An 18406-nucleotide genomic window follows, 5' to 3' on the forward strand; every position below is an offset into this window, starting at 1 on the left:
ATTCTTTCTTTTTTTTCTTTTTCCTTTTTTTTTAATCTTCTTTATTTTTTTTCTTCTTTTTTTCTTCCTTGTTAATAATGATCAGCATTTTCGTGTACGCTAGAACAAAAAAATGAAAAATATTAATTAAGATTAATTATTTATATCTCGAATTGAAGGTACACATAGGTATTAAAAAGTAGAAAAAAATTATAACAAAAAAAAAGAAAAATAATAATGTGTATTTTGAGATGAGGATTGTTCAATTTTAAGAATTTATGATTAGGAAGTACAAGATTAATACACTTAATATAGTTAAAAGTTATTAGAAGTATCCAAGTAGAAAGGTTGAAAAGTATAACAATATTATATTATTAAAAATAATTTTTTTTGTTATATAAAATTATTAAAAATTGTTAATTATATGTGTTAGACTATTCAACCTATACGCTAACTTACAAAGTTTTGGAAATGATAATTAGGAGAAGTATATGGTTAATTTATTTATTAGTACAGTTAAAAGTTTAGGAGAAGCGAATAGAGGGTGAACAATATAACAAAAATATATATTATCATAAAAATAATTTTTTGTTATTTAAAATTGTTAATATTTTAAATAAAATATGTTTAATGTACTCTATATATTCCCTTATAGGAATAGTTAATTATAGCATAACAATAATTGATGATGTTAAAGTATTGCATATAGAATAGAATTACTAGTAAGTTATATCAATTTCTTTTCTTTTCTTTTCTTTTTTCGTTTAAGAATTTTATCAAGATTTATTTATAAATTTAATATTGTATTTTAATCAATGTTATTTATAAACAAAAGTATAAGTTAACTATAACATAAAAATTTGATATTAAAATATAATATATATAAATATACAAAAGAATTATTTGCAAGTTATATCAATTTGCTCTTTCTTTTTTTGTTCGAGAACTATGTCAAGATATATTTATGGATTTAATATTGTGTATTTTAATCGGTGTTATTTTTATAAGCATCAGTAAATTCACAGATGGATTGTCGACGAAGCAGCAGAAGAAACGCGAGAACGTTGGCATGGAAGAGAGATGTTTTTCAATTAGTTTCCAAGAAAGCAGAGGTTTTCACAGGTAGCCGATGATATGCGAGTCCCTTTGTAGGATGATTAGTGATTCCTTGTTACATCCAAAGTAGAACAACAAAATCACTAGTCTTCCATACAACGGAGCTCTTTCTTTCTTTCTTTTTAATCCTGTCGATTTATAACGTTGAGAAGAAGATATAGTGTTGCCTTTACAGAGAGAATTTTCTTCGCGTCTTCATGTTTCTTTCACCTTTGACATCATCTTACTCACTTTTCCCTCTCTATTCCTCTCTTTCTCGCACGTATGAATTATGTATGAATTAGTCAGGATATCGTGTTAGTTTCTTGATGCACGTCATTCAAGCGGAAAATGTTATTTGGCTGGCATAAAGACGTAACAATTGTTACTACAATGAACCGATATTAGAGACATAAAAGTGGCGATGAGTTATAGCGAACTACTATATGACTATAGTATAAACATACATACATACATACATACGTATATACACACATATATATATATATATACACAACATATATATACATATATAACATATACATATATATATATATAACATACATTTATATTACATATTAATATAATATATAATGTTCCTATAAAACTTTCTGCATAGATCTTCATATTTGTTAATATTATAATTAGATATATGACATAATTGAATACATTATATTATATAGTGTAGAAATCAATATAAAGCATATACATCCTTCTCTTATAAAGTTTCATATATCAAATCGTAATATATTACTTTTTTATTAAACAACAGATACGAAAAAATATTTTTACTAGATAATGATGTAATGCAAAAGATAGGATTCCGAGGAAAGAACATCGTAGGAAGGAAGCACAAAATCGTTCAATGATTATTCGAATAAACGATCAATTATAGCCCCCGATAATTACCTCTGTTGTAGAAGGTACTGAGCCATCTGTATCTGACTGGGTAAGCCGATTATTGTGATAATCCGGTCATTACTACCAGGTAATGGCTCGTCTATAGTGATCGAAGCGCCACTGTCCGATCTGATTTTCCTGATTCTTGCTCCACCCTTACCAATTATTGCGCCTGCGAGCTAAAATCAAAAACGGATGACGATGTAACAAATACTTTCTCGTGTTAAATATAGCTTTGGCGATAGTTTATTACTTAGGAAGATCAGATAATCATATATATACAATATACTGAAGTGACATTGACTTACGTCCTTAGGGATGGTGACTTGAGTACTAGTCTTGGTTCCACTCATATTGTTTTGATTTCCCTGATTGTTTCCACCCATTGATGGACCACTCATTCCTGAGTTACCAGCACCGCCTAAACCGTTTGGTGCACCACTACCTTGCATACCCCAACCATCTCCTATGACATAACAAAAGCATTATAAGCTAATAAAAGAGCTGTTAAAAATTCTTACTTAATAATAAATTTTTTGTCAGTAATATTTGATAAAATGAAAACGTTGCGTTATTTTGTTTATAATAAATAATTTTCGACGTAAAACATAATTATTAATTTAGATTTGGGTGAGACTCCTTACCGTTATAATTTCCAGTAGCATAAGGTGGCGGGCCAGCCCTATTTCCAGCATAGCCGGCATTCCTTCCTCCGTCGTATCCACCACCGTTACCAGCACCACCTCCAGCAGCTCTCGAGTTACCAGTATATCCACGATCCATCGGGCCACCCGTCATTCCACCACCTCCCGCTCCTCCACCAGCTCCTCCACGAGGTCCACCTCTTGACGATGGTGGAAAACCACGATTCATATCACCGGGACCTCCGCCACCACCACGATTGTCTCGTCTTGGTGGCATTCCACCACCTCCGCCTCCGCCACCTCCACCTCCGCCGCCACCTCCTCCGCCGCCACCTCCTCCACCACCACCACCTCCGCCTCCACGACCTCCTGGACCACCTCCAAAACCACTGCCTCTTCCTTGGCCGCCATCTCCACTTCCATAACCACCATATTCGTCTGCATAATAATCATCAAAGTTGTGAGGGTCGTATGGACTATTCACACCTTTCAACGGCGACTGTAAAAATGGAGAAACTTTGTTTAAACTTTCAAGTAAAAAAAGCGGGTGTGAAATAATAGGAACGTATGAACAAAATGAAATATATATACGTATCTCATATATATATATATATATATATATATATATGTATTCATTTATTTTTATTCAATGAAGACTTTTTTTTTATTTACTGTTTTAATGGTAGCGATTAATTCGCGGATGCATTCTATGCACGTCGTTGGCTTCCCGCAGATGCTGATCAAGCGATCCGTACTGCGTGGGCAGCAGTTGGAGTAGATCTTGATTCTGGCTCCAGTTTTCTGCAACAGGAGCAAATTATGTCACGTGAGATACTACAATTATGCTACATCGTCGATATCAAGAAGGAAAAATTAGCATTTTTTATTTCCTCTTTTTTTTCCTTACGCTGTATATATTATAATGTATGTGTATATGTGTATGTGTATGTATATATATATATATATATATATATATATATATATATATATATATGTATTAAAAGAGTATATATATATATTTTTTTTAATTAATGATTATTTTAAAAACCTGAATAGCATTTTAACTTGATCAATATAGAAATTAAATCTTATCCTTTGTTATATCGATAAAATGGCAGATGCCATTGATCATATAAAAATAGTCGTTGCTGAAGATAACTTATTGATGTTGAAATTATTACAAATTGATGGTTGACAACTATACGTGTCTGTATATACTTCTCTCAAGTATATTTACACTAAATATATAAAAAAAAATAAAAATAGGAAAACCTAATTAACCTAAAAAACGTGAAGACTAGTTTAATTTGATCAATAAAAATTTAATTCTTATCTTTTGTCATATTGACAAAATGACAGACGTCATAGGACATATCAATATAGTCGTAGTTGAAGATAACCTAACCTACTGATGTTGAAATTATTACACATCGATCGTTGACGACCTTACATCGACGAAGAAGACCAGAGGGAAAGAGTGCTTATATGTGTTCATTGTAGGTTCGATTCGATCTGATACGTAACATTGGCTCGAAACGTTACGTTGTCAAGAGAAAAGCAATCTAATCCGTTCGGATACTCACGTCAGTGTGGAAATGCTTGACATTGTGTTGAAATCGTGCCGTTTAATTACATAGATCAAAGCGCCGCCATTAACACCTTTCTATTATTTCTCTCTCTCTCTCTCTCTCTCTCTCTCTCTCTCTCTCTCTCTTCCCTTCCCAATTCCCTTTTCTCTTTTACTCATACTTTTGATCCGACAATTCAACTAGCTCTATTTTCTCAACGACAAAAGATTCACAATATGTTGTCATTCTATTGTACGATATCGTTAAAAAGCATGAATTTAAGTATCATTCGAATATAATCAAATTTGAAATTCATTGACATTCGGCTCACAAGAAATTTATCAACAAATTTTAATAATATTGATAAATTGAAAATTAAAATAAGTCATATTAATCGTTTCTAAGTATGTATAACGTATTTTTTTATGTACAAATTAACGTGACACATAAATACATACATAAAAAAAAATACTGTAAATGAATAAATTAATTAATTAAATACAAAAAAATATGAATTTTTCAATAGTTATATATATATATATATTTTGAAAGTGGCCTAACTCCATTTGTCAATTTTTTCCGGTTGCTTTAATTACTTGTACAACTTTATCTTATTTATCAGTAAAGCATTTCAGGTTGCTTATATTCCGAGCAAATACGATAATTCTTGACACATAAGTTTTCGGAGTTAGTTCAATAATTTAACTGTTTATTTTGAAAGTGGCCTAACTCCATTTATACTTAAATCAATGAATGAAAATGAAAATTTTAAAGTCCTGAATTTATTACCACGTCGGGGTAGATCAAGAAAGTTCGAAAATATTGTATTGACACCACTGTATAAAAAAATCAGACAAATTACAACAGCAAAATTCAAGGATATAATTGACCTATTACGATATATACCACCGGAACATCATGATTTCTTCAAATCCCTTTCATACACACAAAATATAGATGAGTAGTAAATTGTTTTGTAATAAATTTATGTTTGTAATTTTGTACGTTATATAGTTAAAAAATGTTTTGAATCGTATAAATTATGTTTTTGAAGTGTTTTAAAGATTGTAAAATAAATTGAGTATTGTTTTTTTCAATTTGAAGCATCTTAAATTATGTTGAATGGACTTACGCACATTCAAATTTTATAATGAATCTGATTGTTAATTTTGAAAGTAGCCTAACTCCATTCTTGATAAAAAAACGCATATTATTCACTTAATAATTGCCACTATTTTAATAGGAACTATAAATTTAACACCTTTAGATACACTTAAGTAATATGACTCATTAGTATCCTATACGTGTATTTTTAAATTCATTGAAACGCAAACCCTTAAATATCTCGATTTGAAGATAAATGGAGTTAGGCCATTTTCAAAATAAACGGCTCATATATATATATATATATATATATATGAATTAATAACATATATGAGTATTACATATGGGTATATACATAAAGAAATATGTAATAAACAATGTTTTATATAAACTCGTCAATTGTTAATTTCGACGATAGATAGAACAACGATAATTTTATTGGTCGTACATCCGTGAAAGGGAAAGAAGAAAGATTTATCGATATAGAACAGAAAGTTGGATGAAAGATTTTCTATGTATGAGATATCGTGAGATACCTATTTCCACGATATGGGGACGAGAAGAACTTGGAATCCCGTGGGATACGCTTTAGAAACTTCTGCTCGTTCTGGATACTTTCACATTGAGTTTAGCCTCCACTTTTTCCTCCCCATTCCTCCTTCTCGCAACTCTCCTGACATTGTTCAGATATTGAATTTCTATGAAGTAAACAGTAATCCATCCCTTTAGTTTTTCTCGAAAGACAGACTGATATAATCACGATTTGTAAAAAAAAAAAGGAAAAACTCATTGGATTTCTCGAATATGTTACAAAAAAAAAAGAGAAAAAAAGAAAAAAAAACAATCAAAAATTATTTAAAAACTCGAGATTTGTAACTATTATATAAATGAATTTTTATGGATTAAAAATAATATAATAAAAACTAACAATTACTTAATATAAAATATATTTAAAATAAATTTTATATAAATTTTATGGTTAAAAAATAAATTAATAAAAATAAATTAATAATTGCAAATAACCTAATAAAATATTGATCCTTGAAATTACTAAAAAAATTGAATTTTTGTGAATTAGAATTAACAATAAAAAATAAATACAAATATCTATTTAATATAAAGCACAAAATATAAATATTTCAATAAACTTAAAATTAATTATGTGGGTTAAATATTAGAAAAAATGATCTGACCGATTATGAAAATTTTTACCATAACGATTATGATTTTTATGAGAAAATACTTTTATAATAATCTTTTTTATACTTTTTTCTTTTCTTAAACTTTAACTTATCAAAAAATAAACGTAATTCAATTTTGTTTCTTTGCTTCTTAATACACTCGACTCATATAATATGTATGCATTTATATGGAAAGTAAATGGTGTAATCTATGCGGAAAGCACATGGTGACGTTTGCCCATTCTATCTAAATAATTATAAATTTTGATGAGTTCGCAGTTCACGGCTGCGAACAATGCTGAAGTAAGATTGGAAAGGAAAGAAAATATACGACAGTCGTGTCGGAGTGATCATAACAGAAAAAGCTGAATGATTAAGATTCTGATGGTGAAAAAATAATAACAAAAGAAAAAGATAAAGAAGAAACAGTGTTCAGGATTTATGGATAATTTTTCGAATTATTTTGCGGGGATTTTTATCGAAAATTGAAATTGGATTACGTAATTATTACATTTTAAGCACAGGTGAGACTCATTAGTCGTTCACTGTATTATTTGTTATCCTCATTAACAATGTTTAAACAGATAGATAAATAAAACAGTAAAAATAAAAAAAAAATAAAAAAGAATAGAGAATGAGAAATGATTACTCTGCCATGTCATTATTTAAAATCTACATAAATTATTCACTCTTAATTGTCAATTCGTAATGAATAAAAATTAAATCATATTGAATTTATTATTGTGAAACAGAGAAAAAGATAAAAAATGTGTCACATTTGTATATTTTTTGATAAAATTTCAAGGTAAAACATACCTTTTTAAGAGCGTAGATACAAAATTTCGATGTAAAAAAAAAGAAAAAAAAAAGAGGAAACGCACTATGTAACGTTTTCTACCGATCGATAGATCGATACAGTATTTGTATTGAATCATATATATATATATTCATTATTATCTCAAACAATTTCTATTTGATTTATAATAGAAAGAGAAAGATAATAGAAAGGAAGAAAATGTCGAATAAAAGTTATTTCTAAAGAGTAATTATAAAAAAGTAATACGTAACATATCTTGAAAAATTGAAGTAGATAAAGTGGATAAAAAAATATTTCGAACAAAAATTACTTGTTTTTTATTTTTTTATTTTTTTTCACGTAGAATTCGTTGTTATTATACTCCAATAAAAAAAAATTTTTGATTTTTATGATAATAAGAAGATCGTTACTTCATTGATTCAGATTATTGGCATATTTGACAAATATCAAATTACATATTCTAATCAATTTTTATTCTATTTTATTATTTTCAAGATTAGAAGAAATATAAAAAAAGGAGAAAGATAAAAATAGAAATTGTTAGTAAATTAAACAGAGATCACAAATTGTAAATTTAAATTAATGTATTACTTTTTTGTTATTTCCAATAAGAAATTTACGAAACAAAAAAAAAGATAAAAATATTAAAACAGAAAATTTTTAAGTCACATTAATAAATAACTTCGCTATAAATAAATAATAATCTATTTAAAGTGAAGTAAAAAAAAGATATGTAGAGATAGATCTTACAATTTTTCAATAAATAAAAACAATAAATGCCATTAATATTCCCTCACGAAATCGGATAATTCTTGTCTAAATTATTTTTTCTCAAAAATATCATCTTTCCTGGATATGAAATTTGTAAAACTTCATTTTAAACACCCGGTATATAATGTGTGGACAAGAATATGTAAGACGAATGTCAAGATGCGAGGTAATGTTTCTTGCTTATATTTCCTTCTTTCTTTTATATAAACATATATATATATATATATATATATATATATATATACACATATATATATATATACATATAAATATACATATATATATACATATATATATATATACATATAAATATATATATTATTTATCGTTTTCTACTTCTTTACGATACGAGTCGTGATCTTGCCTACTTTCCCTTTCAAAGTCCGTCGCGCGATCCGATCGAAACGTGTTCGAGAATAGATCATTGCCGAGTAGCGATGGGACTAATTCCATTTTCTAGCTTTTGAAATTTTAGATCAAGAACAAACAAATCTTATTTGTGAGACGATAAATGAACAGACGCTTATTTGTTACGAAAGAAAACAACATCAACAACTATAACAACAACAATATTAATAATAATAATAATAATAATAATAATAATAATAATAATAATAATAATAATAATAATATATGATGGATTTAATAAGAATAAAAAATTTTAGAATTTAAATATTTAAAAAAAAAAAGAGAAAAGAATTATCATTTTTATGATATATATAATAGCGTCTGACGTTTAATAAAAAAAATAGTTATATAAAAAAAGTAAACCATATAAAAAGATTACATAATATATTCTTATCGATAAATAAATATTGTTTAATATTTATTTGTATTGATTATTGAGTTATAAATATTTTACGATAAATATTATTTTTTATTCTTTTTTTTATATAAACCACCAAAAAATATCTTTCATTTGACAATAGAAGTTACAGTGGTTCGAGATAATAATTATGTACAATAATTTATATGAAAGACGACAAAATATTTCGATCGATAAATAAATATTATTTAATATTTATTAATCATACAAAATTTTAAATTTAAATAATATAAAAAAGATATTTTCTGGTTTCAATGGAGTATTACAATTAATTGAAATAGTTGTGCAAGCTAATTTATATGAAATATCGATAAATAACTGTTATGTAATACACACATACACACACACAGTCAAACATAAAGAGCTATGAATACAATAACTATTATACGTGTTATATTTGCAAGAGTATTATTCCCATCGCTAGTCTTTGAATGCTAGCTTCTTTGAGTCCATCGAGAATTCTTTCTAGATTCGATACAAATCATACCTTCTTTTCGTTTTATATCCTTATATCGCGTCATGAGTATCCGAATCCAATAAATAAACAGTAGGCTGGTCGGGGTCGAAAATAAAAAGAGAAAAAAGAATAGAAGAAATAAAAGGAGTACAAAAAAATATATCTAAACAAAATATAACGTTAGGAATAAGTTGCAAAATTAAATTGATCCATCTAATTATCTATCTACTTATCTATTTAATCATATTGAAGTTAAATTCTATTTAAAGATTATCTAACGTAAAATAAAGATAAAATAAAGTAATGAAAAAAAAAATATTAAGAAATTTGTATTTATTAATTATGTTACTTCTTTGTCATTATCTTGCAATTAACCTTTAATTAGAAATTATCAAACAAAATTGAAAAAATTACAAAAAAAAAGAAAAAAGAAAAATACTTTTTATTTATTTATTTTTTTTATTTATTTATTTTTTTATTTTCTTATCATCATTGATACCATTGACATTTCTAATTTCAACTTGTGCAGGCTCAGAAAAAGAATATAAATAAATAGGAATAAGAAGATTCGTATTAATCTGAAGATCATGGCGAACGTTTATACAAGAATTGAGGTAGAACGTCACAACAAAAAAGAGGACTTATGGTTGGTGATACATGGTGGAGTTTACAATCTAACAGATTTTGTAAAGAAACATCCTGGTGGAGAGGAAGTATTGATAAACTTGGCTGGACAAGATGGTACCGTGTGCTTCGATGACATCGGACATAGCGGAGAAGCCATAATGCTTAAGGAGACTTTCAAAATAGGCGAGATAGTGAACAACGATAATGCTACGACCACCATCTCGACCTCCGACCCGATTCAAGGTAGTATCATTAAAGAAAATTCCAATTTTAAATCAATAGATATCTGAAAGATTAAAACAAAAATATTTCCTTTTGATCTTTTGATTAAATGATGGGGTTCACGTAAAAAGCGTCTTTCTTATCAAGATATTTCTTTGCTAATCCTTTGTATACTCTATTTATAAGAATTTTCTTTGAGAATGATAACAATTTTTCTAGAATAGGAAAATTATTTTTAATAAAGAGAACAAATAGTTTTTCGAAGATGAAACGAATTTGTTTAAGTGGACGAAAAATATTTTTTATAATGAAGACAAATTTTTTTTTCTATAGAAAAATACGTTTCAATATGAGAATTCGGTTTTTTTTTAATTTCTTAAATACAAAGAACACTTTTTCATTTTTTTAATTAAATATCATGAAAAATAAAAAGATATTACAAAAATTACATTTATTTTCATGAGGAAATATATATCTGAAAAAAAGAAGAATATTTGTTTCATTTTTTAGAAATTTAATTTTCTTTTTTTCTTTTCTTCTATATTTAGAATTAAAAGTATCTATGGAAATATTTAATCTATGGAAATATCTAATTTATGAATCTATGGAAATACTTAATTTATTAATCTATGGAAATACCTTATTTATTAATTTATGGAAATACCTAACATAATTTTTTCGTACTTGTTTTCTTTGTCTTTTTATCTCCCTTTCAAATTTTAGCAATAACAAAACCAACTATCGTAGATGATGACAACTGGGAATATCAAGAAGTAAAGAAAGAAGAAAATAACAAGACAATATCGATTGTAGTCGCCGCAGGTATTCTTATCTACGGTATCTTATTTTATTACTATGTTTTTTAGTAGAATTAGAAACACCAGAGGCTTCCTATATATATAATTTTTAATCGCGTATGTATTTCAATGATATAATACATACATTAATGATATAAATGTTAGGATATGGACTACATATATATATATATATATATATATATATATACATAAGAATGTGTGTTATATAATAAAGAAGGAAAAAAGAAAATAACGATTTGTCGATAAAGAAGTTCTCCATCCCCTCCACCGATTTGTTATTTCCACTTTTTTTAATAATTATTAGTTGGTCATATGGATCTTGAACGTCAAAAAAATAGCTAATTATGTTCATTTCTTCTTTTTTGTACTTTAGCGCCGGTAACAAAGTTAATATTGAATTCTCTTTAAGTATGTAAACTTATCTCTCTCTCTTTCTCTCTCTCTCCCTCTCCCTCTCCCTTTCTCTCCCTCTCTTTTTGTTACATGTATATAAAAGGAGATAACCCACATAGGAACACACGCATTCAAATACGTTTCCAATGAGTATACGATGCGCACACGTACATGCATGTGAATACATAACGCCTAAATGACTAAGCATTTTTCAAGTACATTTGTAATAACGATTAGCATAATTGTATTAAATATTGCATATACTCGACAATAATAATCATTGACTGTACGCTCCACATATTTTGTTCTTATTTGCAAACCTCCTTTTTTATTTTCATTGAAAAATATTAGTTTCATTATAATCTTTAGATAATAATTAGTTTCATTAAAATTACAATCCAATTGATATATAAACGAAATCCTGATCGGAAATGTATCTTTAGATACGCATATCATTTAGTAGATATAAGATTATTTTACAAAATTCCAAGAAAACAATATTTTCACTGATTCTAATCGTATCTTAATCGGAAATGATATTTGAAAGTACTTAATCATTCCTAAGATCATAGAAAACAATTTCGAAGTAAAAAATTTTTTCTCAACAGAAAATAAAAAAAAAGAAAAAAAAGAGAGAAGAAAGAAAAAAAAAGAAAAATGAAAATCTCTACATCATGTTTATATATAAAATTCCTAATCGTAGGATACTTTTCTCTCTCTCTCTCTCTCTCTCTCTCTCTCTCTCTCTCTCTCTCTCTCTCTCTCTCTCTCCTTATATACATATCGTCTCTTCCCCAAAATAGGATGATAAATCTCGAAGGAGATGAGAAAATGATCGTCAGGGTCGTATTCGTTCATTTGTTACTCGTTTGAAAGGAGATAAACACGAAGCGGGAAGAGATTGGTGGGGTCGCATAACTGCGAGAGAGAGAGAGAGAGAGAGAGAGATAAAAGAGAGGAGGGAGGAGGAAGAGGAGGAGGAGAAGGGGAAAGATAAAGCTCACCGAACGTTAGCGTGTTATTTTATATCGGCAGTGCTTCTACGAGTGCGGTTGTGCGAGGTGAGACTCTCTCTTTCTCTCTCTTTCTCTCTCTTACTCTCTCTCTCTCTCCCTCTCTCCCTCTTTCTCTTTTTTCCCTTCCTCTCGCTTTCTCTTTGTCTCTATTTCTATCTCTGTTGTGACTTTCGAATATACTCATCAAAAATATTTTATTAATCTACTTTGTGTATCTACAGTGCATCTCTGTCTCTATTACTCTTTTACTTTGTCCCAATCTAAATTTCTCCTCTGTTATATTATCAAATTTTGTTGCCTTTTCACTCTTTCTTCCCTATCATCCAGACGCAACCCTGACACATTGGAATTTCAAGAACACAATCATAACAATAACAACATCAATAGCAACAACGACACAACGACAACAACAACAACAACATCAACAGCAACAACGACAACACAGCGATAACATCAGCAGCAGCAGTAATAGGACATGACAAGAGTGATTGTTGAAGTGACGAAGAAGTAAAAAAGAGAAAAAAAGATAAATTAAAAACGAAAAAGAAAGAAAAAGGAAGAGAAACGACAGAAAAGAGAGAGAATTAGTAAGACACAGGTACAGGTTCTCCTACAAATTTGCCTTTCCTTTTTTATTCAGTTTTATTTATTTTTTCAAAAGGAGTGATATTGTTATATCACTCCTTTGATTTTATTGAATTTAGAAAATTATTAATTAATTCAATGAACGTTTTTGTTCGTTCATGTTACTTATAATTAATTAGCTATGATCAGTGACATTGATTTCTTGGATCTTTACGCTTTGGCCTACATTTTGTTTCTTATCACTGACGTATTCAACGATTATTTCGTCGGATAAATCGGAGAAGTGTACAACAAGCAAAACTACCGAATAAAATTTATTTAGTATCGAATGAAATTTGAATTCTGAGAAAATTTTATTGATTGACGATTAATCGGATGCTTTTAAAAAGGGAGATCATTTTTTTGTAAAGATGAGAATATCGTTGATATGATTCGACGAAAAAAAAGAAAAAGAGGAGGAAAAAAAGAAAAAAGTAAACTAAAGTCACATTAAAAAACTTTAATCTCTATTTATTATTATTTCTCACTAGCATATTTTTTAAACGATACTAGGAAGATAATAAATATAAATAGAGAAAAAAATACAACGAAAAAAATACAAGAGAAAAAAAGAAAGATTATACGTTCTCCCTTTTCTTTACTTTATATATAACGATATGGCAAATCTCGATTACGTAACTTCGAATGGAAAAGACGAGTTTCATTAATAGTACCTTACTTATATCTTTGAGAACCACTGGGGTTTTATATCTCTTGTTATATAGTCGAGCGTACACATATATGACCGTTGTAATCATGCGAGTATTAAAGTTTCTTGCGGAAAGCGGAACGAATATTCTCGTGACGAATACTTGCCAATAATTTTAACCTTTCGTATATTCCTTTTTCGTTTCGTTATGTATTTATTTTTTTTCTTTTTTTCAACAATAGGCGTCATTTCACGAATAACAATGGTGGCTATTCGACGGGTTAACAGATTGATTTGTTTTCCAATACGTTCGATTTTTGATTAATTCTTTTGAAATAGCAGAAGTTCATGTTAAATATTATAATATCAGTATTCTAATCTAATCTTTGTATGAGATTACGTTAGAGTACTTTGATAAATATTGTCGGGATGATACATAATTTCTTCAATATAACAGTGTGAGTGCAAGCAATGCTATATGAACATGATGAATTGTATTATATTTTTTTTTTCTTTGGTTTTATTCTTTTTATTTTAGAAGTTATGTAATTATGGTTGACCTCTAATGGTAACATAAATTTGTTATCTTTTCATTAGTTTTTTCTTCATAAGCAAATATCCTACGATATTAACTAGTAAATTATTATGTTCCATCCACTTTTTCTTTTCTTTTTCTCTTTCATGACAAAATCATGCAATTGCGATTTATCTCTTTAATGAAGAAATAAATTTTATTTTTTCCTTATTTAGTTTAACCTTATGAATCTCATGATATTTTATATTTTATATCTTCGTCTAACCTCACTTTTAAATGATCGTAATATTTCGAAGAGATACACTTTGTTATTTTTACAACTACAAAGTTTCCTAGAAAAATTATAATAAGAAAAAAAAGAAAAAATCGATTGTTTAACATCATCACGTTTGAAAACAAGAAATACGAAGTTAAACATGACATCGGTTATATGCGAAGAGAATGACTATGCAAAATGGCGATCACGACAATATGATGTCCAAATGAGAGCACATTTTTCTGTGTCACTGTTATTCAACCAGTAAGAAAAATCGATTTTAAAATGGAAAGGACGTTCTAAAATAACGCTGATTAATCATTATGGTTAATCTGATGCAGTGATGTGATCATAGTTAATGGTTATGGCCTTCTTTTTTCTCCTTTCTCTATCTCTTTTTCCTTTTTCTATTTCTTTAATTTTCTTTTCCAGTCTTTTTTTGTTAATACGCTTTGATGGGTTTATTTATTGTTAGTATAATTAAAAAGACTTCATATATTAACTTTGTTCATGTTATTGGAACGACGTATTATAATGTAAGAAATATTGTTAATTTTCTGTAAAAGTTATTTTTTTTATTTTTTTATTTTATTATGGTTGTTATTGTAAAATACTTAATGCAGAAAGACCCTTAAGTCAATGATTTTCTCAAGTATCTTGGAATAATGACACAGGATTTATCTTTGTACGAATCGTTAAAAGAGAAACCGGCTTCGTCTCAAGGACAACAGTCTGTTACTATAGTACTCTCTCTCTCTTTCTCTCTCTTTCTCTCTCTTTCTCTCTCTCTCTCTCTCTCTCTCTCTCTCTCTCTCTTTCTTTTTTTTTTCTACATACGAATCGACGGTCATTGCGATAATCCTTGAACTTACGTTATATTCTACCTCCGTTATTATATTCATTTTACTCTCATTTTCGATTTTATAATACGCAACTGACCGTGATGGTGGAGGAAGAGAGGATCCGGTATCGAATGGATATTGTTTTCGTATTTTTCTTTTTCTTTTCAATTATTCAAAAAAAAAAGAAAAAGATTTTCGATGAAAAGGAAAACAAGATAAGAGAAAAATATGCTTTATCTTTTATTTATTTTATGCATTTATAAAGAAACATTTATAAATTCATTTAATAATCTTAAAGAAGAAAAAAGAAAAAGAAAAAAGATAAAAGAAGGATAAATGTCAAGTTAATCGAATTCGATCAGCATGTTTTCGGAACACATGATGCATATTAAACAGACAAGGTCATGAATAATACTTGAGAAGACGAGTCGAACACGTGTTTCGTTTGTAGGAGAATGGTACAATAGATATACATACATATATATATATATATATATATATATATATATAGAGAGAGAGAGAGAATTAAATTACATTCGCGTATCACATACGTTTGTCTACTTTTGTAACATATTACAACAAATCGGTATATTTTTTATTTCCCCCCATGTTGAATCGAATATTGTATATCCAATGTCTAATACAATTCGGTCTTTTATTAATTTCAATATCGTTTATTATACATAATCTTAAAAATTTATTTTTAACGACAATAAGATTTTTATGTAATATGTATTATTTAATCGGTTTATTGTCTTTGACTTTATTACTTCCGGTCTTATATCACTTTCATTTGTAATCTTACATGAACCTCGATTGATAATATTAGAAAGATGGTATCGTATTTTTGATAATGTCAATAATTTTTGTTTTTTCTTGTTCATACATATATTTAGGATTTGTGCTAAAAAAAAAATCATTTATTAAGGTTTACACATGCGCGCGCAAGCTTGCGGAAGTCATAAAAAAATGGACGCACAGATATAAAGAGAGTGTATTAATATATAATACATCAAGAATGAATTTTACTAATCAAGGTAATAGAAAGGAATTTTTAACTAATATAATTATAAATCGTTTGCAGATCGCGAAGCTAAAAAACTAAAAAAAGAAAAAACAAAGATGGTGCAATTGAAAGAGTTTACCATAGAAGAAGTACAGAAGACAAAGGGTACTGGAAAAGTAGTAATAATTCTACACGACAAGGTCTACGATGTTACAGAATTTTTGAACGAACATCCAGGCGGTGAAGAGATTCTTATCGATCATGCGGGAAAAGATGGTACAGAAAATTTCAATGACGTCGGCCATTCTCAAGATGCTCTTGATCTAATGAATAAATATAAGATAGGCGAACTCATAGAATCACAGAGAACTAATAAGCCTTTAAAAAAAGGTTGGGTCGCCGGTTATAATAACAAACAACCAGAAAATGAAAAATATGTTAAGGGACCAGGAGCGCCATTTTATACCCTAATCGCCGCCATTATGCTTTTAGCTGCCATTATATTTTACAATATGTCATGATTATCGTAAGATAAAAACGATAACGATTAATTAATATCATTACCATAATCATCATTATCATTATCATTATTAATATCATGATTTAGCGATTCATGTTTGTATAAATAAAAAGAGAATAAAATAACAAAAAAAAAAAAAGAGAAAAGAAAAATAATTTTAGTATGTTTTAGCAAAGAATTCTGCATTGTTGCAATCGAAAAAAATCATTTTAACACACACGCGTGCGCGATATGTATATACATATACACACATGACATATATATATATATATATATATATATACACGCAGCTATTTTAAAATCGTTTCGTATCACTTATAATCAATAATATACAAACGTATTATGTATGTACCTGTAAGTAAAAAAGGGGTAATTTACGATGAATATGTCTAAGTATGAGTTAGTTTTTTCTTTCTTTTTTGTTGTGTTCATAATTATTCTTTAAGTGTTTATAGTGTTTCTTTAAGTCATTACAAAATTGACTACTATAAATTAGATACATGCATAGGTTGTAAGAAATAAATCTACTATTATGAAAAATGGTGATTGGACAGTTTTACTGTCTTGTACAGCTGACTGTTGTTGGTAACGAATACGTTATTTATCATTTCGTCCATTAAAATTACACGATAGGATGACTTCTATCTACCCTCTCTTTCTCTTTGTCAATTATCCTTATGTATATGCATACATACATATATGTATGTATATATGTATGTACGCACAGGAGTATATATATATATATATATATATACTCATATTTACACTACACATACAATATAAATGTAGTAATTCATTAGAAGACAAAGAGAACAAAAAAGAAACGAAGTTGAAAACGTTCAACAGTTTAAAAAAAAATCTCTTACCATGATCGATGAAATGACATATAACTAATTTGTGTGTGGGTGGAAGTATGAGAGAGAAAGAGAAAAAGAGAGAGAGAGAGAGAGAGAGAGAGAGAGAGAGAGAGAGAGAGAGAGAGAGAGAGAGAGAGAGAGAGAGAGGGTAAAATTGGACGTATGTACGTTAACGAAGACGAACGGTCCCTCGTCGTAGCTAGCCATGTGTACAAATTTAACAACCAACAGGGAATTTCGCGAAGAAAAAAGAAAGAAAAAAGAAAGAAAAAAGAAAGAAGAAAAAAGACTAGTTAGAGAGAAGAGAAATGACGAAATCGTTTCGACGATGAGAAATTCCTTTCCAGACATGTACACGGCGGAAATTTCAAATATTTCGAGATATGAACAAATTTAAATAGAATTTTTGAATTTTCCGCTTTTTTGTACCAAAGCTAGTAAAATCGTACTCAACAACATCTCTCTACATTTTTTTCCTTATCAAGTAATGATAACAATGAATAATAGCCTAATAAAAAAAAAATATTAAGTAAACGAAGAAGAGTAAAAGTAATTTTTTTAAGAATGAAAGTAGTATTGAAAAAAAATATACAGATATATGTATGTATATATATTTCAAATGTAAAAATTTATATAGAACTTTCTCGTCTTTTCGTTAAATTTGAATATTATTACACGACGACATCTTGATTTTTTTTA

General features: G+C 28.1%; 3 protein-coding genes across 12 annotated transcripts in view; 2 read left to right on the forward strand and 1 right to left on the reverse strand.

Moving 5' to 3' along the window:
- Positions 1 to 17: 17 nt before the first annotated feature.
- The window catches only part of LOC124425670 (heterogeneous nuclear ribonucleoprotein K), a 127863-nt gene continuing 109474 nt past the window's right edge, over positions 18 to 18406 (reverse strand). For all 9 annotated transcript variants that reach the window (XM_046966323.1, XM_046966318.1, XM_046966320.1 and 6 more), the window contains 5 exons: positions 3291 to 3419; positions 2619 to 3117; positions 2283 to 2440; positions 1984 to 2153; positions 18 to 99 (listed from right to left, as the gene is read on the reverse strand). In XM_046966323.1, the coding sequence (XP_046822279.1) occupies positions 72 to 99; positions 1984 to 2153; positions 2283 to 2440; positions 2619 to 3117; positions 3291 to 3419 (984 nt within the window). In that variant the 3' untranslated portion in view covers positions 18 to 71. The remainder of the gene's footprint in view (positions 100 to 1983; positions 2154 to 2282; positions 2441 to 2618; positions 3118 to 3290; positions 3420 to 18406) is intronic.
- Positions 6776 to 11698, forward strand: LOC124425673 (cytochrome b5-like). Its single transcript, XM_046966326.1, has 3 exons — positions 6776 to 6995; positions 9872 to 10212; positions 10915 to 11698. Exons 2-3 carry the CDS (start codon positions 9930 to 9932, stop codon positions 11055 to 11057), a joined length of 426 nt encoding a protein of 141 aa, XP_046822282.1. The 5' UTR covers positions 6776 to 6995; positions 9872 to 9929; the 3' UTR covers positions 11058 to 11698.
- LOC124425674 (cytochrome b5-like) lies at positions 12356 to 18236 on the forward strand. Of its 2 annotated transcripts, none has more exons than XM_046966327.1 (3): positions 12356 to 12463; positions 12746 to 13016; positions 16409 to 18236. In XM_046966327.1, exon 3 carries the CDS (start codon positions 16447 to 16449, stop codon positions 16849 to 16851), a length of 405 nt encoding a protein of 134 aa, XP_046822283.1. In that variant the 5' UTR covers positions 12356 to 12463; positions 12746 to 13016; positions 16409 to 16446; the 3' UTR covers positions 16852 to 18236. The 2 variants fall into 2 exon arrangements, with proteins under 2 accessions (XP_046822283.1, XP_046822284.1); XM_046966328.1 differs by having other exon boundaries at positions 12746 to 12925.

The sequence above is a fragment of the Vespa crabro genome, chromosome 7 (genome assembly GCF_910589235.1).
Source record: "Vespa crabro chromosome 7, iyVesCrab1.2, whole genome shotgun sequence".
Taxonomy (NCBI): domain Eukaryota; kingdom Metazoa; phylum Arthropoda; class Insecta; order Hymenoptera; family Vespidae; genus Vespa; species Vespa crabro.